Source organism: Trematomus bernacchii, unplaced genomic scaffold, assembly GCF_902827165.1.
Source record: "Trematomus bernacchii unplaced genomic scaffold, fTreBer1.1, whole genome shotgun sequence".
In the NCBI taxonomy this organism is placed as follows: domain Eukaryota; kingdom Metazoa; phylum Chordata; class Actinopteri; order Perciformes; family Nototheniidae; genus Trematomus; species Trematomus bernacchii.
This window is the reverse complement of record NW_022987477.1, coordinates 760535-787339: the sequence shown is the minus strand read 5'-3', so window position 1 is coordinate 787339 and position 26805 is coordinate 760535. Positions and strand designations below refer to the sequence as shown.

The 26805-nt window shown below is 41.3% G+C and overlaps 1 protein-coding gene and 3 long non-coding RNA genes across 4 annotated transcripts; all 4 read right to left on the bottom strand.

Moving 5' to 3' along the window:
• Positions 1–700: 700 nt before the first annotated feature.
• LOC117495310 lies at positions 701–1720 on the bottom strand. The gene is made up of 3 exons (XR_004557173.1): positions 1606–1720; positions 1144–1187; positions 701–982 (listed from the first exon to the last, which is right to left on the bottom strand). It is a non-coding gene; the product is annotated as an uncharacterized LOC117495310 (long non-coding RNA).
• A 1912-nt stretch (positions 1721–3632) lies between these two features.
• LOC117497661 (protein NLRC3-like) lies at positions 3633–10945 on the bottom strand. The gene is made up of 4 exons (XM_034149666.1): positions 10929–10945; positions 9021–10862; positions 8178–8323; positions 3633–3652 (listed from the first exon to the last, which is right to left on the bottom strand). The coding sequence occupies exons 1-4, from the start codon at positions 10943–10945 to the stop codon at positions 3633–3635; spliced, it is 2025 nt and encodes a 674-aa protein (XP_034005557.1).
• A 270-nt stretch (positions 10946–11215) lies between these two features.
• LOC117495305 lies at positions 11216–14665 on the bottom strand. Its single transcript, XR_004557172.1, has 3 exons — positions 14505–14665; positions 13954–14088; positions 11216–11273 (listed from the first exon to the last, which is right to left on the bottom strand). It is a non-coding gene; the product is annotated as an uncharacterized LOC117495305 (long non-coding RNA).
• A 4291-nt stretch (positions 14666–18956) lies between these two features.
• LOC117495295 lies at positions 18957–26584 on the bottom strand. The gene is made up of 4 exons (XR_004557170.1): positions 26430–26584; positions 21870–21913; positions 21683–21710; positions 18957–19518 (listed from the first exon to the last, which is right to left on the bottom strand). It is a non-coding gene; the product is annotated as an uncharacterized LOC117495295 (long non-coding RNA).
• Between the last annotated feature and the right edge of the window lie 221 nt (positions 26585–26805).

The following is a 26805-nucleotide window of genomic DNA, read 5'->3' as shown; positions in this document are numbered from 1 at the left end:
TGATAGAAGAGTGAGAGGGTGATCAAGAGAAGAGAGAGAGGGCGATCAAGAGAAGAGAGAGGGCGATCAAGAGAAGAGAGAGAGGGCGAGCAAGAGAAGAGAGAGAAGAGAGAGAGGGCGATCAAGAGAAGAGAGAGAGGGCGATAGAAGATTGAGAGGGTGATCAAGAGAAGAGAGAGAGTAATGTAACCTCCTAATGTAATGTATAACTCCTTTGAAAATGTTCAAAAAGTGCTCAAACTTCACATGTGTGCTAACAGTCCAGCCGTGAAGACATCTACGAGACAGTTTTGAGATTTCTTCAAATGCCGTTGCCATGGCAACACAATGCTCACCATGAAACACGGTTTTCTCATAACTTCAGTCAAAATGCTCGAAATGGCCCAAAACTTCACAGGTTTGGTAACGATGCAGCCATCAACACATCTAAGCGTATTATGGGGTGTCATCAAATGCCGTTGCCATGGCGACAGATAATTCACCATCAAGTTAGTTCAAAAGTTTGCAGTTCAAATATTCTGCTGCTTTCCCAAGCCTTTTTACTTTCTTTTCTCATCTTAATACAAATTCATTCACTACTACTTACATCTGATATTTAACTCCTTCAGCCTATTTTCAGCTGCAGAAACCATTCAACTATTACATTATTCAGCTATTTCAGGACATCAAGGCTATACATGTTGTTGTTTATACCTTTTTATAAACCTTTTCTTTTAAATATTAAGCTTTTTCTGCATTTGTAAACACCTAACCTTGAAAATGTTTATTTCCTTGGGTTTTAATTGAACAGAAAGGCTCTGCATGTAATATAATGTATTATGTATGTAATATAAAACACACATTTTAATTACACGTTTTAGGGTTCATGGGTTTGTCTGGAATCCCTGAGCTATAACTACATTTATTCCATGGTGAAACCTCAATAAATAAACTTCACTTGGCACGACCTCTCACCTTTCTGTGTGTCTTCACTTCCTGTCACCTGAGACGAGAGAGAGAGAGAGAATAATGATGATAATAAAACTAAGAGAAACAGCCAGAATGATGAAGAGAGAGAAAGAAGAGTGTTGTTTTCCTCTGAGGTCATGCTCCATTAAAGAGTTTAGTATATTGATGAATGGAGGATATGGTTTCAGTACTCACAGGTCTTCTGGATCGTGGCTCTGATCGGCTCACCCCATCTGATCCTGTAGGGATGAACACAATCCAACAGCTTTAGATCCAGTTTAAAATAAGTGTTAGTTCTTTGAGTCAGCTTCAGAGTCCTGATCTCATGCTTTACATCCCATCATATCTTCTCTGCAAACACTACGACGTCCTGCCACAGCTCTCAGCTGCATTACAGGAAGTAACAGTCATTAGTCAAGGAACTAAAAACATCCCATAAGAACAGACCACCTTTCCCACTCTTCTGTAAAACCCCGTCTGTTAGAGAGTGGATTACTAAAGTGTGGCTTTGCATGTTCAGCTGTTCTTCTATAGTTGATGGAAGAATGAGAGAGCCTGCAGTCAGTGGGTAACATCACTGATCTGTTTCCCCAGTGAGAGAAACACCTCCCTGTGTTTCATGCAATACTGCTGAACCAGCAGAGACCCCTTACTGACCTGAGGGTCTCCAGTCTGCAGTCTGGACTCTCCAGAAGATCTCTCAGCAGCTTCTCATCTGAATCCTTCAGAGCGTTGGCACTCAGGTCCAGCTCTCTCAGATGGATGTTGGACTTCAGAGCTGAGGCCAGAGCAGAACAGCTGATCTCTGACAACCTGCAGTACTCCAGTCTGAATGAAGAAAACATGATGAGGATACAAATCAGTTTATAATCAGATGTTACTCAACATTTAAATGAATGGGAACAACAACAAAATGTCTTCTTCAGAAAGTAAACTTTATTAATGTAAAACTAATATTACTTCAGATGAACTTTATTCAGACGTTATTGTTTACTAAATATTAAAAACATAGATTTACTTTTTACAACTAACATCTATTCCAGTTCCTTCAAGAATCAGACAACATTTAAAGTGGACCTATCATGCTATATTTAAATGATATATTTTAGGGCCATACCTATATAAGGTATATTTACACGTTTCTGTTTTCAAAATACCAAACAGATCATGCATTTTAGCCATGCCACATGCCATCATGTGCTGTTTGCTGTCTACGGGTCTGATTCTGCTGACCACGCCCCCCTGCAGGAGAGGTGAGCCGTGCTCTGATCAGCTGCTGGGCTGTCAGAAGAGGGGGAGAAAAAGAGATCTCCGTCCTCCGTGTTTTATTATATAGAGTCGTTATTCATTTGTTTTAAAGCTCAATAAATAACAAAGAAGACATTTGACCGGCACTTTTCGAATTTTGTCCGGAAGATTTAAACTTTAACGGACATCTTGACCGGCGAAAGAATCTGAAACTGAAACTCTGCCGCACGGTCCCCTCGTTCCTTGGAAGAGGCGGAGAGGTGGGTGTTTGTCATCTGCTGGTGGACTAACCGGAGAGAATTACAGTGCTTGCCTCGACGGGGAGGGATTGCATTGAATTAAAGCAGCGGGAGCAAACGCTTGCCTCGGGGAGGGAGAAAAAAAGCCACAGTGGAGAATAAACAGAAGGGTAACCATGGTAACTATGGGCGGGAAGTCTTCTTCGCTGCTTTTGTGGCAGACTACAGCGCCACTTACAGGCCTGGCATATGTACTACAGCGTCTCCAGCGCTTTCGAGCGGCAATGGCCGGCCGTGGCCCAACCCCACATTCCCCTGATAGGTGGAGAGTTGGCCCAATAGCCGTAGCGCCACTTCTGTGACGACACAGAAGTGTTCAAATCTGGATAAGTCTTTATCAGATCCGTTGCAGCCCCTTTTTTAGAGATTTGGGTATGGAGGAAAATAGAGAGGGTTGTGTTTTCTGACACTTGGTGAGTTCCCTGGAACACCGGGGACACATATTCATGTATAAAAGACGTACAAAAGTGCATTTTGCATGATAGGTCCCCTTTAAGTCTGCAGTTCTTATTTTAGAAGCTAAAAATGAAAATATGAATAAAAGAACATTAACAACTGAATGGATGTAAGTTAATGATGTAGAAGAATCAGGATGAATATCTAATGAAACATGAGATCTCCAGCAGTAACAGAGAGTCAGTGAACTGACCTGAGAGTCTGCAGTCTGCAGTCTGGACTCTCCAGAAGATCTCTCAGCTCCACTCCTGAATCCTGCAGAGCGTTCCCACTCAGGTCCAGAACTCTCAGATGGATGTTGGACTTCAGAGCTGAGATCAGAGCAGAACAGCTGATCTCTGACAACCTGCATTCCCTCAGTCTGAATAAAGAAAACATGATGAGGATAAAGATCAGTCTTTAATCCAATGAGATGTTCAAGTCTGAAATGTGCAGCTCATCATTACTGCGTCCTAATCAATGAACTTTTCCCTGAATAACAGTGACCGGATCATCTTTATATCAGCCTTCTGTTCACATCTAAACGATTGGGAATATAAACATTTCTATGTCAGAAAGTAAACTTTATGTAAAACTAATATTAGTTCAGAGGATCTTCTTTATTCAGACCATTTACTAAAGAAAACATACATTTATTTTAACAACTAACAGAGGAAGAATAATAGTTTCTTTAGGAAACAATCAACTGTTATGACTGCAGACTACATTAAGAGAAATACACATTTGAACAAAACAACATTTACAACTGAATGGATGTAAGTTAATGATGTAGAAGAATCAGGATGAATATCTAATGAAACATGAGATCTCCAGCAGTAACAGAGAGTCAGTGAACTGACCTGAGAGTCTGCAGTCTGCAGTCTGGACCCTCCAGAAGATCTCTCAGCAGCTCCACTCCTGAATCCTGCAGATCGTTCTTACCCAGGTCCAGATCTCTCAGATGAAAGTTGGACTTCAGAGCTGAGATCAGAGCTGACCAGCTGATCTCTGACAAACTGCAGTCCCTCAGTCTGAATAAAGAACACATGATGTAACTTTAGAAAACAATGTTCCTGTTTGAAATAACTCCAGGTTTAATAATCTGATCAGAGTTAAACAGGGTTTTAACCTGTTAAGCCCGAGAGACCCCGGTACCGGGGCACTGCCGCAACATCTTGCAGGAAACAGTGTCTGAGGGCATGTTCATTTAATAAAACTATGAATGTTTTATATCCATGTAACGGGAAGAAACTCATCTAACTGATCATTTTTTTTTTTTTTTTCAAAAGAAAACCCACAATGCTAACACTGAGCCTCTGAATTAGCAACGAGCGAAAAATGCTAACACCTTACTGCACCGAAAATCACTCACAAAACCTTATTATTTATCTTTTCACCTCATCCAACACATCGATTCACATCGTGAGGTGACACAGAATCTATTGACACCGACATTACCACTGAATTATACGTATTTGCGACGTTATAAGCAAAGACGGACATCAAAACAGGTGACGCTAGGTAGCTAAAAATGCTAACATTTTTACCTTGGCTCTGTAGTCTAATCCATAAGCATTAAAACTGCTTTTCCGTTTCCAGATGTCAAAGCTAGAGATAGGTTCACTCTGATTGAAAATGACATGCGCGAAGCCCCCATCTTTTCTCTTCACAACGTGTGTGTGTGGGGGACTCCCCCTTCGATTGTATTGGCTCTAACGGTCAGAAAGAGGTGTCAACCATCAAAATCGAGCAAGGGGGGCCAGAGATATGGAAAATCCACCCAAATGACCCCAGAAGTGGTTTCTTTTTGCTAAATCTCTCTAAAAAGGTCAAATGTCACTTGTTTTGCATCAATCTTGATACAAGGTACTTATTATATGTTGTACTTTGGATTCCTAAAGCTTTTAGTCTACTAACCCATCATCCAAGGGTGGTTTTCACTATAAGTAAAAAAGAATTTTTGGACGGACACTATAATTTACAATTTTTTACTATGTTCAATCTGAATTTTCTTTAAAATAAAAAACATCTATATTGATTCTGACTTTTCTACATCCAACTCACAGGTTTATCATTACTTTGAGAAAAAAGATTATTAATTTAACCCTTTTAGAAGGGAAGATATGGTCATTTGTTCTGGGAATGTCATTTTCGAGCCTGAGACCTGAAAAACAGGCTCAGGGCTTAACAGGTTAATGTCAGTGATGATGCAGAAACAATCCACTGATAATCTGGAACTTTAACTTTGATCAGATGTTTATCAACTCCTTCATCTCCCTCACAGCTCATCAGTACTGACCAGTGGCGGCCGGTCCATAGGGGCGCTAGGGGCGCCGCCCCACCTCTTCCCATATTGAAAAAAAATAATAATAATAATAATTAAAATTAAAATTAAAAAAAAAAAATATGTTTAAAAAAATATATATGTTTTTATTTTTATTTTTAATGAACAAGGTAAATATTATATAATTGGTATCAGTAAAATGTATAATCTACAATAAAATCTCGTTTAAAATTGTGTTACGATGTCTAAAGTTACTGATAAGTCACATGTTTCCTGCCTGGCCTTGCCCATGCACCTTCTCTCGTCTGGGCGCTAAGAGAGGAGCCTTCAACCAGTGCAGCAGCAGCCACCAGCAGCTGACTGTTGCTATCTGTAACGTGTAAACTATGCCGCGAAAATATAATTTCAGCCAATCAGCGTCGTCAAAGATGACGGTCACCGGGCGCCAATGTCAGCGCCCAGTGCAGTCTGTGAGTAGTTTGGACAGTGACTCGTATCCGGTTGACGCAGTAGTTGATGAGGATGGCTTCGTGTGCAGGTGGAGTCTCCGGACCTCGGTCCCCGGCTAATTCTGTTCAAGAGCTAATCTCCAATCCTTTCGAAAGGAGAAGTTTGGCAGATAAATTGTTGCTTAAAGACCTTGCACCGGACCAACCCGATTTGAATATATCGCAGCAATCTCGTGAAAAAGACAACATTTATACACGAGGCTTCACAAGTAGCTGGTACACAAGAAAGGCTTGGCTAGCTGGATGCAAACAGGTAAATGCTGTCTTTTGTTTCCCATGCTTGGATATCACTTTATATGTAGAGAGGAGGTTTCCCATGGTTGTTAGAAGTTTATTAATAAGTGGGCATTTATCACAGAAGTGATTGTTCTGTCTCCACGTTTGTTGCATTGTCTGTGATGTATTTTCCAACGGTTATAGCTCCTGTTCTGTCCCAGCAACACTACACGGTTTGCAGCTCCACCACATTTTTGGTTTATCTTCGGTGTCGCTTAAAATCTGCTTCCCATCGGACTAAAACCTCCACGTAATCTGAAGACAGATACTTGAAGTTATTTAAACCTTTTGCAAACTTTATGTTCTTTCTTGCTCTAGCCTTGCCAGTTACATTGTACATAACACATATATTATCATTATGCTAAGTGGTTGTTCGTGTTAGACGATGTAGCTTTTTCATTTCTGAGTTATTGCTATATGTAAATAAGCCTGTTTGTAAATAATCCTCAGAGAAACAAAGAAAAAACACAATTTATGACATTTTGTGCTGTGGTTATTTTTTTTAAATTGCATTTATTCACAGTTCAGTTTGAAATGCTGTAGTGACTTGTATTGAACCACTTAAATATTTATAATTAATGCTACTGAAAAGATGCTATTAATTTGATATCTCACATGCAGTTCACTGTAAAGCTACTTGGTGAAGGTGTTGGTTCATAAAACATGAACAGTTTTAAGAAAGAAAAAAACAGACCAGTTCTGAGAACACAAATTCCTGGTAAAGTAGTAGATGTTCAGGTTGATAAATAATATTTTCCACACTGAAGATTATGGAGGTATTGATCCGTCTTCTCATATTTTTAAGCCTCGATTTCTCCTTTCCCCCCCCCCTCTAACATCACCAGAAGTCATCATTTAAGGGGTCATTTCTCGAAAAAAGTTTCCGGGGGGAAACCCCCCGGACCCCCCGGGTAGGTCACTTACGGTACGTCAAGAGCCCCACCAAAAAAAAAGACCACCGGCCGCCACTGGTACTGACAGCATCTCCACTGACTCATGGAGCACAGAGTGAGTCTGTGGAAGCTCAAACACTCTCCCTCACACATTCACCTTCTCTTTGTTACTCTGATCAATATGCAGTCATTAGCAAAAGTGGAACAAATAATTTAAAGGGGACCTATCATGCAAAATGCACTTTCGTACGTCTTTTATACATGAATATGTGTCCCCGGTGTTCCAGGGAACTCACCAAGTGTCAGAAAACACAACCCTCTCTATTTTCCTCCATACCCAAATCTCTAAAAAAAGGGGCTGCAACGGATCTGATAAAAACTGATCCAGATTTGAACACTTCTATGTCGTCACAGAAGTGGCGCTACGGCTATTGCGCCAACTCTCCACCTATCAGGGGAATGTGGGGTTGGGCCACGGCCGGCCATTGCCGCTCGAAAGCGCTGGAGACGCTGTAGTACATATGCCAGGCCTGTAAGTGGCGCTGTAGTCTGCCACAAAAGCAGCGAAGAAGACTTCCCGCCCATAGTTACCATGGTTACCCTTTTGTTTATTCTCCGCTGTGGCTTTTTTTCTCCCTCCCCGAGGCAAGCGTTTGCTCCCGCTGCTTTAATTCAATGCAATCCCTCCCCGTCGAGGCAAGCACTGTAATTCTCTCCGGTTAGTCCACCAGCAGATGACAAACACCCACCTCTCCGCCTCTTCCAAGGAACGAGGGGACCGTGCGGCAGAGTTTCAGTTTCAGTTACTTTTGCCGGTAAAGATGTCCGTTAAAGTTTAAATCTTCCGGACAAAATTCGAAAAGTGCCGGTCAAAGGTCTTCTTTGTTATTTATTGAGCTTTAAAACAAATGAATAACGACTGTATATAATAAAACACGGAGGACTCTTTTTCTCCCCCTCTTCTGACAGCCCAGCAGCTGATCAGAGCACGTCTCCCCTCTCCTGCAGGGGGGCGTGGTCAGCAGAATCAGACCCGTAGACAGCAAACAGCACATAGAGCGAAATGAGGCATGGCTAAAATGCATGATCTGTTTGGTATTTTGAAAACAGAAACGTATAAATATACCTTGTATAGGTATGGCCCTACAATATATCATTTAAATATAGCATGATAGGTCCACTTTAAATGTATTTGTTCAAATTCAGAAAATCATCAAACACAAACAGATCTGTATGAACTTCAGTCAGTGAACTGACCTGAGAGTCTCCAGTCTGCAGTTTGGACTCTTTAGTCCAGAGCTCAGCAGCTCCACTCCTGGATCCTTCAGAGCGTTCTGACTCAGGTCCAGATCTCTCAGATGAGAGGAGTCAGACTTCAGAGCTGAGGCCACGACTTCACAGTGAGTCTTTGAGAGTCTACAGCTAGTCAGTCTATAATAACAAATATATTACAACATGTGTTAAAAAGAGGAAACATATTAACTTGAAGCATTTGATGAATAAATATTTGAAATGTTCTGATTGAGATTTGCTGTTTTTCCATTTTATATAATATATAATAATAGAGTGTAATGTGTTGTCAGTGTGATCTGATCACATGTCTGCGATCCTGCTGTCACTGACTGTTACCAAAGAAACAGAAATTAAATAAATCAATTGACAATATTAGAGATGTACATATTTAAATGTTAATTCATATTTAGATGTGAATGATGGATGTTTTGTCTTCTCTGAGCATCTGGAAATGTACTGCGCACACAAACACAGTTAACAAACCAATAAAGTTTCAATATTTTAAACTGAATACCATCAGATGTTCTCACTATATGAGCATTAAGACATAACTCTGTTATTGGTGGGAGATTATATAGATCTGATTTTAAACTCTAACACATTGTGATAAAATCGTGTGTGTTTAATGATAAAGAAACTACTAGAAAGTAATAATAACTGATAACTGTAAGTCCTGCTGTGTGGTGTGATCACATGCTGAGGAACCTCTAAAGTCCTTCATGTGTTTGACATGTCGCCTCTCAGTATTTAAACAGCAGAAATGTTATCGTGTTTATTTGAATAATTAAACTCCTGATCCACATTAGTTTATAAAGTGAATCACATCTGGACTTACTTGGCCTTCCTGCAGTTCCTCACAGCTGGAATCAGTCTCTGTTTCCCCTCATCTGATGTGTTGTACTTCTCCAGGTCAAACTCATCCAGAACCTCCTCTGACATCTGCAGCATGTAGGCCAGAGCAGAGCAGTGGATCTCAGATAGTTTCTTTGATCTGTTCCCTGACTTCAGGAACTCTGTGATCTCCTGATGTACTGAGTGGTCCTTCATCTCTGTCAGACAGTGGAAGATGGTGATGCTCCTTTCAGGAGAGATTGTTGTTCTCTTCTTTTTCAGGTTGTTGATGGCTCTCTGGATGACTTCTGGACTGGTGTCTGTGCGACCCAGCAGGCCTCCTAACAGTCTCTGGTTGGACTCCAGAGAGAGGCCGTGGAGAAAGCGGACAAACAGGTCCAGATGGCCATTTCTACTTCTGAGAGATTTCGCCATGGCTCCTTTTAGAAAGACATCCAGGGATGGGTACTCCTGATCACTGCTGTTACTGTTCTCATCGGGCCAGTCTCTCTGCAGGAAGTCCTTCAGTACCTCTGTGTCTCTGTTGGTGTAACAGTGCAACATGTAGACTGCAGCCAGAAACTCCTGAATGCTCAGATGAACAAAGCAGTAGACTGTTTTCTTGAAGATCACTCTCTCTCTTTTGAAGATCTCTGTACAAACTCCTGAGTGCACCGTGGCCTCGGTGAAATCAAGGCCACAGCGCTGCAGGTCTTTTTGGTAGAACATGATGTTTCTTTTCTCCAGATGTTCAAACGCCAGCCTCCCCAGCTTCAGAAGAAGCTCCCTGTCAGCCTCCGTCAGCTGCTGTGGACTCGTCTTTTTCTTCTTCTTCTTCTTCTTCAGCTGCTGTGGACTCGTCTCATGTCCCTCTTCATACTTCTGCTTCTTCCTCTTGGTCTGGACCAGCAGGAAGTGTGAGCACATGTCAGTGAGGGTCTGGGGCAGCTCTCCTCTCTGGTCTGTAGTCAACATGTGCTCCAGAACTGCAGCAGTGATCCAGCAGAAGACTGGGATCAGACACATGATGTGGAGGCTCCTGGAGCTCTTGATGTGAGAGATGATTCTGCTGGACAGGTCTTCATCACTCGATCTCCTCCTGAAGTACTCCTCCTTCTGGGCGTCAGTGAAGCCTCGTACTTCTGTTACCCTGTCCACACACTCAGGAGGGATCTGATTGGCCGCTGCAGGTCTGGAAGTTATCCAGACGAGAGCCGAGGGAAGCAGCTTCCCCATGATGAGGTTTGTCAGCAGCACGTTGACTGATGATTGCTGAGAGACATCAGACACAACCTCATTGTTTCTGAAGTCCAGAGAAAGTCTGCTTTCATCCAGGCCATCAAAGATGAGCAGCACTTTGCAGACAGCCAGCTGCTCTGCTGTGACCTTCTGTAAGGTTGGATGGAAAACATGGAGCAGCCTGAGAAGACTGTACTGCTCTTTGATCAGGTTCAGCTCCCTGAAGGAGAGCGGGATCACCAGACTGACATCTTGGTTTTCCAAACCCTCGGCCCAGTCCAGAGTGAACTTCTGCACTGAGAAGGTTTTTCCAACTCCAGCGACTCCGTTGGTCAGGACCGCTCTGATGTGAGTCTGTTGGTCAGGTGAGGCTTTAAAGATGTCCTGGCACTTGATTGGAGTTTCATGGAGGGTCTCTTTCTTGGAAGCTGTCTCCAGCTGCCTCACCTCATGTTGGGTATTAACCTCTTCACTCTGGCCTTGTGTGATGTAGAGCTCAGTGAAGATCCTGTTGAGGAGGGTTTCACTTTGATCAGTTCCTTCAGTCACACGTTCACATCTCCTCCTCAGACTGAGCCTATGTTCATCTAAAACCTCCTGCAGACCACTATCTGCTGACAGAGAAGAAACAGGAGAGAATCAGGAAATGCTTTTGAGAATCTAACAATAAAACTAATGTTTAATAAACATTGTAATGTCTATGCTCTTCAACAGAATACCTAATACAAAAAACAAATGAACCAGGAAGAAGAATAAGACGCTGCATGTGTTCGGCCTCTTACCTCGTACAGAGCTGGTCTGACTGGCTGTCTGCAGGCCAGCTCTGGTTCTGGATCTTTTTCCACACTGGGGACAGGAGGGGTCTCCTGATGGAGGGCGCTGCTCCCAGTATGAGGTGAAGCACTGTCTGCAGAACCAGTGTCCACAGCTGGTAGAGACTGGATCCTTCAGGACGTCCTGACACAGAGCACAGCTGGACAGCTGCTCCTCCACAGGAACACCACTCTTCCTCTTCCCTCTGTGGAGATGAACACATCCTTTATAGCACTTTACATTAGTGGAGCTGATTCTCACCAAAGGTACAACAAGGGGGAAAATTCTAGTTTGATATTTAAAAAAAGGTCTATATAATATACCCTTGTGATCAGGTAGATAGCTTACAGTTAAATCATGTCCACATGGATAGGAAACTAAATACATTTGCACACATCTTGTGTCCATATCTTTCTGTTTTGGTGGTCATGCCACACCGTGCACGTAGTATTTTTAACCTGTTAAGCACCAAGCCTGTTTTTCATGTTTCAGGCTCGAAAATGACATGCCCAAAACTAATTAGTACAACTTAACTTCTAAAAGGGTTATATGAATAATTTCTTTTATAAAAGCAAGGTTACATCTGTGAGTTGGATGTAGAAGTGTCATAATCAATATAGATGTTTTTTATTTTAAAGAAAATTCAGATTTTACATAGTAAAAAACTGTAAATTATAGTGTCCGTCCAAATATTCTTTTTTACTTATAGTGAAAACTACCCTTGGATGATGGGTTAGTAGACTGAAAGCTTTAGGAATCCAAAGTACAACATATAATAAGTACCCTGTATCAAGATTGATGCAAAACAAGTGACATTTGACCTTTTTAGAGAGGTTTAGCCAAAACCACCCCACCTCTGAGGTGATTTGGGTGAAAATGTTTTTTTTTCCATATCTCTGGCCCCCCTTGGTCGATTTTGATGGTTGACACCTCTTTCTGACCGTTAGAGCCAATAGAATCGAAGGGGGAGGCCCCCACACACACTCGTTATGAAAACAAACGGTGGGGGCTTCGCGCATGTAATTTTGCAGCAGGGTGGACCGATCTCTCGCTCTGACATTTGGAAACGAAAAAGCAGTTTTATTGCTTATGGATTATCAGAAATCATTTCAAAGAGGACACAGACACATTGGATTAACCTATGGATTAACTGCAGCATCGTTTTTTTATCGTTATAATGCCATTGAAGACCAGTTTTGACCAAGGTAAGCCATGTTAGCGTTTCTAGCTACCTAGCTCCACATGTTATGATGTACGCTTTCGTTTATAGCGTCGCAAATGTTTATCACTGAGTGTTGAGGTGGGCACCCCCAGATTCTGTGTCTCCAGGAGATGCAAAACGAGTGGTTGGCTGTGCATCTAGGATAAGTAATAAGGGAGTTATGAGTGAGTTTAGGTGCAGTTTTAGGTTACATTTTTTCGCTCGTGGCTAATTCAGAGGCTGAGTGTTAGCATTGTGGGTTTTTTTTGAAAAAAAAAATTAAAAAGATCAGTTAGCTGAGTTTCTTCCTGTTACAAGGATATAAAATATTCATAGTTTATTAAATATTAAGATTCCTTAGACGTTGTTTCCTGCAAATGACGCGTTTATCCGCCCGGTACCGGGGGGGGCGGTGCGTAACAGGTTAAGCAGAGGTCAATAATTTGTACGGCCCTCGGAGGATGTTGAAAAAATTTAAATGGCCCTTGAGAGGAAAAAGGTTCCCCACCCCTAGTTTAGATGATGAGATACCATGGCCGTGGGAAGTAGGGGTGCTGAGGGTGCTGAAACATCCTCTGATGGAGGACAGGGAATCTGCACGTCCACAAGATTAAATAGAAATATAATACAAAAAACACGAATTTTCAGCTTTGATGTAACAACATTCATAATTAATTAAAGATAGCACCCTTTTCCCCCGGTTACATTTTCCATTTGCCCTGTACGATGGGCGCTGTAAGTGATGAAAGTGGGGGATGTTGGCTTATCAGTCGCCCGCAGCTCACAGGCAAAGTGAGAGAGAGAGAGAGAGAGAGAGGGCGCACCGGTACCGGCGGGGATTGCTGTTAGCTTCTACTGCGCTAACGGATATAAGAAGCTGTTTCTACAATAATGTGGAGGGAGAGCTCTCCTGTCAGACTGAGGCTCAGTGAGGTGAAGGACTCTCAGTGTCAGATAGTTCACTTTAGTCTAAGTTATCTCAGTGGGTCTCAAACGGTTTGATCACAATTTATGTAAACAAATATTTCCAAGGCACTCCTTTATAATTATTGGGATAAATAAAAACCGGTTTGAAATCATTCCAATGTATACTATAGGACAGTAAACCAGACATATCGTTTAAAACTGGAGAGATTAACAAATATGCATAAATAAATGTTAACTGGTAAAATAAGATATAAATGAACCACAAAAATAAAATAAGTTACATTTATTTGTTATTGGCTATGGTAGGTTATTGGTTATGTTCACATACTTATTTGATTATTAATATTAAATGCAAACCGATTTTTTTCATATGGGTGTTTAAAGTTGTACTCCCTAGATCAGGTCTCTAGTGATTGGGCGCTCAAAGTGCACCAGATTGAAGCATTTTACTTTAAAATGTTTTTAACCCCCCTAGAGGATGTGACCCAATTAAAACATGTTCATACAATAATGAATACATTTGAAGCCTTTTTATATAAGCTGTCCACCATGTCAATAGGTTTCTCTGTTTGTAGTGTGTTGGTCTTTTGTAGAGGTTTTTCATCGCTAGCTAAAATCTTGCCTAGGGCAGCAAACTGGTCAGAACCGGCCCTGGTGTCATCCCCACAGCACCCCCATTTCAAACATGTTCCCACAGCTATGTCAGATACCAAAATACTGAATCCTCTTCAGGTCAGGTTACAGTAGAAACTATTACTTTGTGTCTGAGGGTCCAGGTTCATTACTGAAGTCTGGAGGGTCCCCCATAGACCCGTCACTCTTCAGAGACAGACAGCTGGGGACTGGAGATTTGTCCTCTTCCTCAACTTTTAAATCACTCATCTTCTCCAGTCTGAGTGATAAACCACACACACACACACACACACACACACACACACACACACACACACACACACACACACACACACACACACACACACACACACACACACACACACACACACACACACACACACACACACACACACACACACACACACACACACACCTTAATAATAAACTTGGTTCAAATACATGAAATGTATGAGACTTCAGGCCGCTCTCCATTTTGTCTGCGCTGGGCTGTCACATGTTATGTAACTCTGATGACTCATGAAAAAGGAAATAATAAAAGTTTACAACACTTGCAGAAGTCTCAATGGACTCTAGGATGCAGATTTTTAACCAAGAAGTATTATTTTCTGACATCCAGTAAAACAGAGTAAATAATGAATGTGTTAGAAAGCAGATCCTGGTGTTAACACTCACCCTGTTGTTGTCCTCCTGCTCCGAGCTGTAAAATGGTGTCTGGCAGTCTGACAAGTATGACTTCATTCTTCCTACTTCCTTTTCAACTTCCCTTTCTCTCTGCAGCTCCCCCCTCTGTTTCATATCCAGCCTCCTCAGCTGAAGCAGTTCACACACAGGGACTTTGTTCAGTGAGATAAAATAAAAGACATTTTTATTTTTATTTTTATTTAGCCTTTATTTATACAGGTGTAAAATCCCATTGAGACACAAGGTCTCATTTTCAAGAGAGACCTGTCAGTGGTAACACTACCACACAAAGTTACAGACAGACAGGACACTAAACACAGAGGCAAGCTAAAAACAAGCTCAACAAAGTTATCAAAAGACGACACCGCATCCACACATCAACGACCATAGGATATCATTAAATCTGCTTTATATAAAAAACTATGAACAGCGACTTAAATAAAAACACAAAGCTACTAATTTACAAGATGTGTGTGTCACAAGTAAGTCTCAAGTCTTGCACTCAAGTCCGAGTCAAGTCTCAAGTCAGGATGGGCAAGTTCAAGTCAAGTCCAAGTCCTAAACTTTGAAAAAACGAGTCTTAAACAAGTCATTATGAGCTTTTCACCAAATGTAATGACATCCATCAACAGAATAATACTTAATAATCAAAGTGCTCTTTATTAGTCACATTAATAATGTAATAATCCATCTTCTCTCTGCTGGTAAAGTAACGTGTTTTTTTCTATTATAAGAGGGATCAGTAAGGTAATGCTACCGTGACGGTTTATTGGATGAGAAAAGCCAGAATCAAAATAGATGTTTTTATTTAAAGGGGACCTATCATGCAAAATGCACTTTTGTACGTCTTTTATACATGAATATGTGTCCCCGGTGTTCCAGGGAACTCACCAAGTGTCAGAAAACACAACCCTCTCTATTTTCCTCCATACCCAAATCTCTAAAAAAGGGGCTGCAACGGATCTGATAAAAACTGATCCAGATTTGAACACTGTCCTGACGTCAGGACGGTGGCGCTACGGCTATTGGGCCAACTCCACCAATCAGGAGGAGACAGCCACGGCCATTGCCGTTCGAAAGCGCTGGAGACGCTGTAGTACATATGCCAGGCCTGTAGGTGGTGCTGTTCTCACTGAATCTGCCCTTGCAAAAACAGAGCTAACATTTTTCAAATTGAGCAAAATGAGGCATGGCTAAAATGCATGATCTGTTTGGTATTTTGAAAAAAAAAAGTATAAATATGCCTTATATAGGTATGGTCCTACACTATATTATTCAAATATAGCATGATAGGTCCACTTTAAATTTCAAGCATTTTCAAGGATTTCCAGCACCCGTATGAACCCTGAGTGTCTGGCAATAGAGAGGTGCAAGAATGAGTCCTCAAACCTCGGAAAAGACTTAGCATTCCACCACTTCCTGTCTGAAAGTCAATGGTTGTCTGAATGTGTTTTGGTTGTAAGCCTCATATGGTTCTATGGTTAACACAAGCTGAACAGATTTTAATTCTACGTCTGTAAATACCCCACTAAAGGGTGTTGAGATCCAGTGGCGAACCGTCAGGGCGGCGGCGGCGGGGGGTGTGTGTGTCTACAGAAGGTCCAGTTGTGATAGACACGGTTCGCCACAGTTGACCATATTAGGTTGAATACTTCAAACGAAAGTTAATTATAGGGTTAGGGTTAGGGTTAGGGTTACATGTACATTTCAGAATTTAGGGCGATGTTTGGAGCTGCTGCTGTATGAAAGCGGCTCGTTTGGCTTAAATAAAACACGTCACCATGATTTTATAATTACTCGTTAGTTAGTTAGTTAGTTAGTTAGTTAGTTAGTTAGTTAGTTAGTTAGCTTGTGAAGTAGATACAGCAGCTAATGTTTGCAAGATGGATAGATATATAGAGTTCGCTAGCCAGCTTATTGGATAGATAGCTAACATTTGCTAGTTAGTAGATATCACACTATAGTTTGATCTGTAGGTTAACTTGTTTTTATTATATTGTTTTGTTGGCCTTTGTGTCCTCTTCTGGCAGTGAGAGTTATTATAAACGTTCGTAGCTCATCATAACGGAGACATCTACACTAAAAGACACTACAGAGTTAATAAACATATGTGATTTTTGGCCTTTTCCATATGTCATCCTGCAGTCACTTACAGAATATGGATGCTGTAAAACCATCCTATCGCCGCAGTGTATCTGAGAATGATCCCAAATCAAAAGTATTGTTTACATTGCAGCTAGTGCTAAACCAGACAAACTTACACATATGAAACAGAAGTAGAAAAGGGGACGGGGCTAAATAAGATGAATAGATTTGAACACGAAGAAGTACGACTTCAGTCTTTTTTCAAAGTCAAAAGCGAGCACACTTGTTAGAGATGTTCATACGTTTTCTAGGAGGAAGAACAAATACCTTACCCTCTAGACATCCCATAACCTCGATGACTGAGTATCTTCATGTATAGAGCTTTCTTTCACTTTCTTGGTGCCATAGCAACAGAGCGTGAGTCTGTGTATTTTACGGAGGAGACGAGGGAATCACCTGTTCCTGCTTTGACTCATAAGAGTGAGTGAATAACAACGCTCCTGTGTTTCTGTAATGTGTCTGTGTTTGTATGCAAGTGTTTTTTATCTCCCTGATGAACACACGATGAGACCTCCCACCGATATACAGACTCTGAGCAATCACATCGTGAAGTTTTCATAATCTCACCGGGAGCCAGCCCTCTTCTAACGGCATTTAGACTTCTTTCAAAAGGTCTCTCTGTGTCTGCATTGGTTTAACAGAGCCCACTGGGGTGTAAAATTGAAATGCAGACAGCCAGACAACACAAAAGATAAGACTTCTTTCACCCGACTGCAACCCGATGGAAAAAAGAATATGATATTTATGTTGTGAGGATGCACGGACAGGATGTTTCTGCTGTGCTATATGTGACATGTACTGTATGTAGTAACGTGAGTTGTTTAATGCTCTCTTTTATCCTTTCGCCTGTATCTCCTTGTCTTTCATCCTTTCTTTATAACTAATGCTGTTGATGTATTTTAAAAAGGTGTCTATTATCATCTGGTCGTGGACAGCAACTGGAAATTAGCAATGTCGGCTAAAGCTGCAACATTTACTGTTTTTTGTGACAGCTGATCAATGGGGACTGTCCACGACACTATAAACAAATAAACTAAACTAAACTGTAGCATGGCAATGTTTTCACAAGACGAGGTATTACTAAGACGGATGGAGGTATTCTCCAGTGTGCGTTTAACATGTCAAAAGCTTATCCTAATTCATCAGAGGCTCTGTGGTACAGCAGCATCTGCCCGCTCTGTTTGAGATTCTTCCCACCTCCAGAGTATTAACTATTCATGGCCTGGCAGAGTGAGTTATTACAGAGAACGACAGCGAAGGGGTCGGAAAAAAGAGAGGAAGCAGAAATGTGTTCACAGCAAAAAATATTTATATATCTTCGCGGGGTTTAATCATTTTGATGGCAGCGTTTTCCTCCGATATAAAATCTGATTCAGTTTAAATTGAAACTTTATTAAAGCAGTATTTTATGTTTTGACACCGAAAGCGTTACTATGGACTTTACGTTCAGGTGTATATCAGTATGTAGTGTCTCTACTTTAAAGAGTCCTCTCCTGCTGATGTTCAGGTGTATATCAGTATGTAGTGCCTCTACTTTAAAGAGTCCTCTCCTGCTGATGTTCAGGTGTATATCAGTATGTAGTGTCTCTACTTTAAAGAGTCCTCTCCTGCTGATGTTCAGGTGTATATCAGTATGTAGTGTCTCTACTTTAAAGAGTCCTCTCCTGCTGATGTTCAGGTGTATATCAGTATATGTAGTGTCTCTACTTTAAAGAGTCCTCTCCTGCTGATGTTCAGGTGTATATCAGTATGTAGTGTCTCCAGGCAGTGCACTAAAAATACCCCCAAAACATGCATCATATTATATTATAGATAAGGTTTTATTTGACTGTAACTAGAACCAATGTCCCTCTGTGATTATTAAGTATTTCTGTTATTGATTCTGGCTCTGATGATGGTTTGGTTGTTTGTTAAAGAGAGGAGGAAGATAGAAAACAATCAGACTGAGTACGTTCAGCTCTAAAGGGACCGAGTGTTATTAATCAATATAACTGGTGTCTTATAGTGTCTATCGTTTGACAAATTGTTGAGACTCTATGAACCATAAACTCTAGAGCAGCGGTTCCCAACCTGTGGGCCGCGGCCCCCTAGTGGTCCGTGAAGGCATTGCAAGTGGGCCGCCAACATTTTTTTAAATTTTATTTTGTACAGGCTAAAGACACAAACATGGACATAACAATAACATATAGGAGATGACATTCCCATCACAGACAAAAACAAAAACAGAAGAAATAAAGATAGTCAGTAGGATCACTTCAACATTTCACAAACAAAAATGGTTGACAACCAAAGACCACCAAAAACACAAAATGGCATATTTATTGTTCCTTTAAACCCACTCTTCGTTAGAGCCAGGCACGTGCACACATAGACCTCAAAGTGGGCTTGAGCCCCTGCCCTTTTTCTTCCTCCAGAGAAAGTGCCCTTTTTATGGGGTGCTTTTTATTTTTTTATTTTTTTAAATAAATGAATATGTATCTACTGCTGTTTGCGCACACTTTCCAAAAATATATTGATTGAATAAAAAATAAAAATATCAGGTCGGGAGATTAGACTGTGAAGTTCCGCTGTTCTCCCTCCCTCCACGTCTCGCGCACAGCGGTGCGGACATCGGCAGTCCCTTCAGACAGACAGGTAGCAGCACCTCCCACTTTACTGTCCCACATTATACCGGCTTTTCTTGGCTTATTTGGAAGGTGAGTGGTGATGAACAAATGACTAAGCTGCCAGTGTGTGAAAGACACACTCAGAAGCCAATGTACAGAAGAGAGGCTTTCTGATCTCCTCCTCCTCGCTATTGAGAAGGACATTCCTGTTATCCACAGTGAAGTAATAAACACTGGCCCCCAGAAGGTTGCTGCTGTAAGGGAGGAAGGAGAGACAACAAGTGAAGACACCAAAACATATTTAACAACTTCCAAGTGCAAAGAAAGATACAAGATACAAAGAAAGTTAGTAACAAAATAAGTTATTAACAAAATATTTAATTTCAGATTTCAAAACATTTTAAAATAATTTCAGTAAAGTTGCAGTATTTTTGCATGTTCTTAATAAATATTTTTGTCCAATTAAATGATGTAAATGAGTAGGAGAGGAGAGCAGAATGCACTAAGTGTAATTGTTGCAACTAAACGTAGGCCTACTTGTAGTTTGGAGTGTAGGTTGGTTTGCGTATTTATGTAGAGAACAGCCTTTTTCAGTTTTGTGTGAAGATTTTTGTTGATTTTGAAGTGTTATTTATTTTAATACCACAAAAATAATTCAAAGGACTTAATGTTGTGCTAAAATAAACTAATTATTATAGCAATTTGAACTAGTAGCATAGAAAACATGCACATTGTGGCATAGTTTCCTTTGTTGTTGTCTGCTCTTGTGCGTAGTGAATACTAAAGAAGACCATTGTCTCTGTGTTAACTGATTATTTTGTAGAATTATGTTGAGTGTTAAACAATTGCGTGAGTGTGAGGGTATTAAAATGAATTGGTCGGTAAGCCAGAGATGTGCAACTATTTAACTTTTAGTTTTACATTTTTTTTAATAAATGATTATGGGATGTGCCCTTTTTCTCACTTGAGCCCCTGGCCCCCAAAATGTCTGTGCACGTCCCTGGTTAGAGCGAATTATTACCCATTTCAAGACGTGTTCAGCCACCAGTGTTTCCCATACATTGATTTATTTGTGGCGGGTCGCCACAATTAAATAGTCCGCCACAACTGGATCCCATAAAAAAAAAATGTTCATGAGATTTTATTTTGGTGGTCTAATGGATAGTGAGGTGGGCTGATGATCAGAAGGTTGCGAGTTCAAATCCCACCTGGAACACCACTACTAGTGTGCCCTTGAGTAAGGCACTTAGCCCTCAGTTACTCCAGGGAGAATGTCCCTGTAGTTGGTCATTGTAAGTCGCTTTGGAATAAGGCGTCTGCTAAATGCCTAAATTGAAAATTATATTTTTGTGAGAATAAACCCCACAGATCCTCAACTCCGGTGTGTCTCACTCATTAACAACGCAACACAGAGCAACAAGAATGTTGTCTACAGTAGCCATGAACTAGCATGTATTTTCTTATTTGATGCTTGGGCCACCCGAATAGGTTAAGGGACCTTTGGCTTTTGGGGGGGGGGGAAACACTGGCCACCCTTTGATCTTTTAACCACAACCTTATTTAGAAGCAAATCAATATTTTTAGTTGCACTTTGATCTATAGGCAGTAGATAGAGTGCTGGACTTGGGATCAGGGGGTACCAAGTTCAAGTCCCACTGCAGTCAGCATGTCGTTGTGTCCCTGAGACACTTCACCCCAAATTGCTCCTGTGGGGATTGTCCACAGAACTGAATGTATGTAAGTCGCTTTGGATAAAAGCGTCTAACAAATGACATGTAATGTAATGTAATGTACTGTATGCCTTATTCAGTAACGGCGCGCTACTTTGACATAAGACACATCATGAAAACTCCAAATCAAGTATCTGCACCAAAAATCACGTGATGCTGGAACCTGAGATCTGGATGAAGTCGAAAATACGATAAAAGGGAAAATATATTATTCATAGGACTTTATTAAAAGAAATATGGATAATTATAATCAGTAAGATCTAGAATAATGAAACGTCACCAAACAAAGTAATAATGGAGTCAGACTTTAGGAACTGAGTCGTACCGTCTTTATGTCGGAGCTCTCCTGTGTTTCTGATTTTTTTTATCCAATCTTTTTTTTTCTTTTTTTTTGGGTGTTTTCATGTATTTACAAACATTTCTGACTCGCTTTTTGTTGTAATTGTTCTTTGGTTATTAAACAGCAAGCATTTGTAAACACCTAACCTTGAAAATGTTTATTTCCTTGGGTTTTAATTGAACAGAAAGGCTCTGCATGTAATATAATGTAATATGTATGTAATATAAAACACACAATTTAATTACACGTTTTAGGGTTCATGGGTTTGTCTGGAATCCCTGAACTATAACTACATTTATTCCATGGTGAAACCTCAATAAATAAACTTCACTTGGCACGACCTCTCACCTTTCTGTGTGTCTTCACTTCCTGTCACCTGAGACGAGAGAGAGAGAGAGAATAATGATGATAATAAAACTAAGAGAAACAGACAGAATGATGAAGAGAGAAAGAAGAGTGTTGTTTTCCTCTGAGGTCATGCTCCATTCAAGAGTTTAGTATCTTGATGAATGGAGGATATGGTTTCAGTACTCACAGGTCTTCTGGATCGTGGCTATGATCGTCTCTCCTCCTCTGATCCTGTAGGGATGAACACAATCCAACAGTTTGAGATCCAGTTTAAAATAAGTGTTAGTTCTTTGAGTCAGCTTCAGAGTCCTGATCTCATGCTTTACATCCCATCATATCTTCTCTGCAAACACTACGACGTCCTGCCACAGCTCTCAGCTGCATTACACGAAGTAACAGTCATTAGTCAAGGAACTAAAAACATCCCATAAGAACAGACCACCTTTCCCACTCTTCTGTAAAACCCCGTCTGTTAGAGAGTGGATTACTAAAGTGTGGCTTTGCATGTTCAGCTGGCCTTCTATAGTTGATGGAAGAATGAGAGAGCCTGCAGTCAGTGGGTAACATCACTGATCTGTTTCCCCAGTGAGAGAAACACCTCCCTGTGGTTCATACAATAGGTGCGTTCACACCGGAGTACTTTGGTGTACTTTTCCCACAATAGTTCATCAGAACTACGATATATTTGCGTTCACACCAAAAAGCCCCAGGAACTAAAGTAGCTCAACTTAGTTCGCGAGACTCGCTTTTCAGTCCCTGCCACAGAGCAGGGTCTTTCGTGGGAGAAAGTAGTTCCTACGTCTGATTGGCTGTGCGGAATGCAAACCACGCCCGTTTGACTCAGAATTTTTTGTTGTAAGCGGCCATTGTATTTCCTCGCTTCGCAGCACACACGAAGAGATTCCTTTTGTGAAAGCAGTTATTATAGCAACACTAAATAAATCAATTGGAGCGGTGGAGTGATGAGGATGAGGATGTGTCTGCGCTTCTGGCGATTGACTCGGAGGACGCGAAGCGCCACATTCAGAAGCTTCTACTGAATGCAGTTTCTGCTGTGGCTCTGCAAAGTTAGCAGACCTGGCAAAGTCATGTCGGGACGACTACCAAGGTAAAATAAAATACATGCACTGCACTGTTTTAATCTGCACAATACTGGTCTTAGATGTACTTTTATTTGCTCAGTAGATCGAGCTAGCCACGGTAGAACTTGCTAACGTTAGGTCCAAACAGGCTAATAACATCTAGCTAGCTAGCTATTCTCATCCATGCCCGCTATGAACACGTTTTGACTTGTGAATAAGTGTGCAATGTTCTGTAATTTGCTTCACTAACTCATGGCACTAATCGTGTGTTTCAGGCGAGGTGTTTCTCTCAGGATTAGAAACTAGTTTTCCCCTCCGGGATAACTCGATAATATAACGTTAGCAATTAGCATGCTAGCTGGACCTGTGTGGCTACACTGAGGTAAACAATAGATTGTAGTTGCTCTAATTTCAAGTAATTTGCAACATTCATTCTACATGTTAATGGTAAAAGCTTAAACAGTTGATTACCTGCATGCCACAAAGACTGATGTTCTAATATTTTTGCACATTTAAGTAGAAATGTAATTGAAATTCTATTTACTGGCTTAACATTGTTCCTTCTCATAGTATTATCCTAAATAGTTTGACCTTGTTTCCTCAGAAGGCTTCTCAGACTACATGGAGGATCCCTCAGAGAAACACAGTTTCCACGTTCAGTTCCCCCCTGCTGAGAGTAGGCAGCCTGCGCCCGGTCAGCGGACACCATCAGGACCACTATCTGATCACAGAGGATCCCATCCTGACCGCTGCTGCCATACTGCAGCAAACAGGAGGGAACGGAGGTGAAAACACACTTTATACATTTAGATATGTGGAGCACAAAGAAAAGTGTTGAGTTTAACTATAAAAATATTAGTTTCAACTAACCTAATACCGTTATATGAACTTTGCTGTGTTTTCAGCGTAGCTTTGTAAAGGTAACATTTAGCAGCTAAACTGTGGATAACAAGTAAACCACATTGGTTTGTTATTCAATATGGCCACCAAAAGCTTTTTGAATCATTACATGTCACTTGTTAGACGCTTTTATCCAAAGCTTACCTACTCAATACTGTGGGCAATCCCCACAGGAGCACTTTGGGGTGAAGTGTCTCGGGGACACAACGACATGCTACACCCTACCCCTACACACTACCCCTCTGTTCGCGCGGAGGGTCCGCCACATTAAGTGCTGTTCCAAACCAACGAGTGTGGAGAGGTGTGGAGGGGGAGTGGGCTATCAAGCCCTCAAACAGCGAGTCTGCATCGGTGCTGACTTGAGACCGGTCTCTACCTGACCGGAGTCACGCTGTGTGTGTCCGTCAGGAAACACGCTGTTAAAAAGTAGTTCCAGCAAACATCCACTGATAAATTGCGATGTTAACAACCTCATGATAACCTCATATTTTTTTAACTTAGGATCATACCTGTGGTTAGTCTAGAAAAAGGTAAATGTGTGCATTTTATTATAAAGTTGTGTATATTTACCGACTGTTGCAAAAACTAAGAAGCTTATAAACATCAGGTTTAAAACTAAAAGAGCTTTACAAAAAAGTAACACAATGAAAGATGTTTGGAGTTTTATTTGAGTTATTAATTTACATTTTTTGTCTAAGAGAAGCTGATTTGAAACCGTTGTTACATACAGTTACGGCATTTCCTGTTTCTGCCGGAGAGAGGGGAGTTTGTCCCAAAGCTTGCCGCTGTATTTACTCCCTCCATCTGACAGGAGGGAGCCTCGTTGAGCTGCGAGTGTGGCTACAGACGGAGTTCACTCCGTCACGGAGGGGTAGGGTCGAGGGAGTGGTTTGGGATTGGGCCTCAGAGGTGGAGATCGCCCACAGTGATGACTCTGACGTGGGGGGCTCTCTGTTATGGGCTGCTCCCCTTCTGGTATTTGGACAATGTTGTGTCGTTGTTGCGATTAAACTGATCTTGTATCTTGCATATTTCACCTTAGGAAAGTGGGCACGCGATGACAGCTTCCTTGACACCATGGACTGCCGTGCCATGGTCAGCAAGGAGAATGAGGACCTGCGTGCCAAGGAGATGCACGACGAACGGCTGCTGCATTCACACAAGGCCCAGGAATCGAGCTGGAGCAACAAAATACCTTTCAGGCTGGGCTTCTGGCAGTGCTAAGCGAGCTGATTAAATCCAACAGGCCTTCAATACAAAAATTAAGAAAAACTTGTCGTTGATAAACTGTACAATGACTTGTTGGGAGGCGTGTGATGCAGTGGTCTGGTGCGTTGGTGTTCGGATCAGGGGAGCACAGGTTCAAACCCCACTGCAGTCAGGATGTCGTTGTGTCCCTGGGCAAGACACTTCACCCCAAATTGCCTACACCTGGGACAGTTAATTTTGTATTATTGTGATTATATATATATTGCCACTGTTATTATATTGTTTTGATACTACTGACACTTATTGATCTGCTTCTGATAAATAAAAGAGAACCTACATGCACGGCACTAGCATCATGACTGTCTTTGTTTAAACCAGCAGCAGTGCAGCGGTACACAGATTAACCTGTGTGTGTGTGTGTGTAACGTAGTTCTTCAGATGTGTATGCTTAACATGTATGTATTTATCACAGTAAAGATGGTATACAAAAGCTTTTTAAAGAGCTTTCAACCTCATCCCATTGTCTTTAACACACATTTAACATAATAATATACTCATATTAATATACAAATATACAGTATGAGTACTGTTTTGATACTGACATTTCATCTTTGCACAAAGGTGTGTCTGCACTATTGTAATTGTGTCTGTTGACTGTGGTAAATAAAAGAGAGAACCAAATGCACAGTACAAAAGATCAGCTTTATTGTCAATTTACAATTTCCATGCTGTTCAGATGCCTCAAGGGCTGTGCGCGTGTCTTGCCCCGTGGCGATTTGTTTAGGTTGCGTCTCCCCAATGGTTGCTTCCAGGCGAATACAGAGGAGTTGAAAAGATCCACTTTGATCCACTGCACATTGGTGTGCACCAGGCCGAGGTTCACCCAGAGAGAGCGCGGGACACGACGCGTTCCGTAGTATTCGCATATCTGGAATACATACAAAGACACAAATTAGCCCTACATAACTCCATAAATCCTGCATTAGATAGTATTAATGTGATTTACTGAACGTACCATTGCTGTTCTTTGGGCGTGATAACGGTCATCATCCTCAGCTGACGAAACATGTCCATAGCGTGTGCTTGTCGCCGTCCAGTCCTTTTGTTAAGGCTTCTTAACCGCGATCTGTATTTGTGGCTGAGTTATTGGCTTAAATAACTCAGCACCAAAACCACAACTTCAGTCAACTCCATAGTGTGTCTGACTGAGGTCGGAAGGTAAACACAAGCATACAGCGGAAGCGGAAGTTTTTTTTCTTCTTCTCTCGGTTTTTTGGCGGATTGCAACTTTAAGGTGCATAACGCCACCTACTGTACTCGCCGTGAAGTTGTTTGCGGCCTGCCAGGAAAAGCTAAGCAGAAGAAGAAGAAGTGACGTCAGCGGCTCATTTGCCTAATCCACCCCCAGGAACTCATTTTGGTGTGAACGCGATCTGCTTTAGTTCGTCAGAACTAAAAGAACTCTCATGAACTTAAGTTCTCAGGAACTACTGTGGGAAAAGTACTTGGTGTGAACGCGCCTAATACTGCTGAACCAGCAGAGACCCCTTACTGACCTGAGGGTCTCCAGTCTGCAGTCTGGACTCTCCAGAAGATCTCTCAGCAGCTTCTCTGAATCCTTGAGATAGTTGGCACTCACATCCAGATCTCTCAGATGGATGTTGGACTTCAGAGCTGAGATCAGAGCAGAACAGCTGATCTCTGACAAACTGCAGTTCTCCAGTCTGAATAAAGAAAACATGATGAGGATACAAATCAGTTTATAATCAGATGTTACTCAACATTTAAATGAATGGGAACAAAAACATGTCTTCTTCAGAAAGTAAACTTTATTAATGTAAAACTAATATTACTTCAGATGAACTTTATTCAGACGTTATCGTTTACTAAATATTAAAAACATAGATTTACTTTTTACAACTAACATCTATT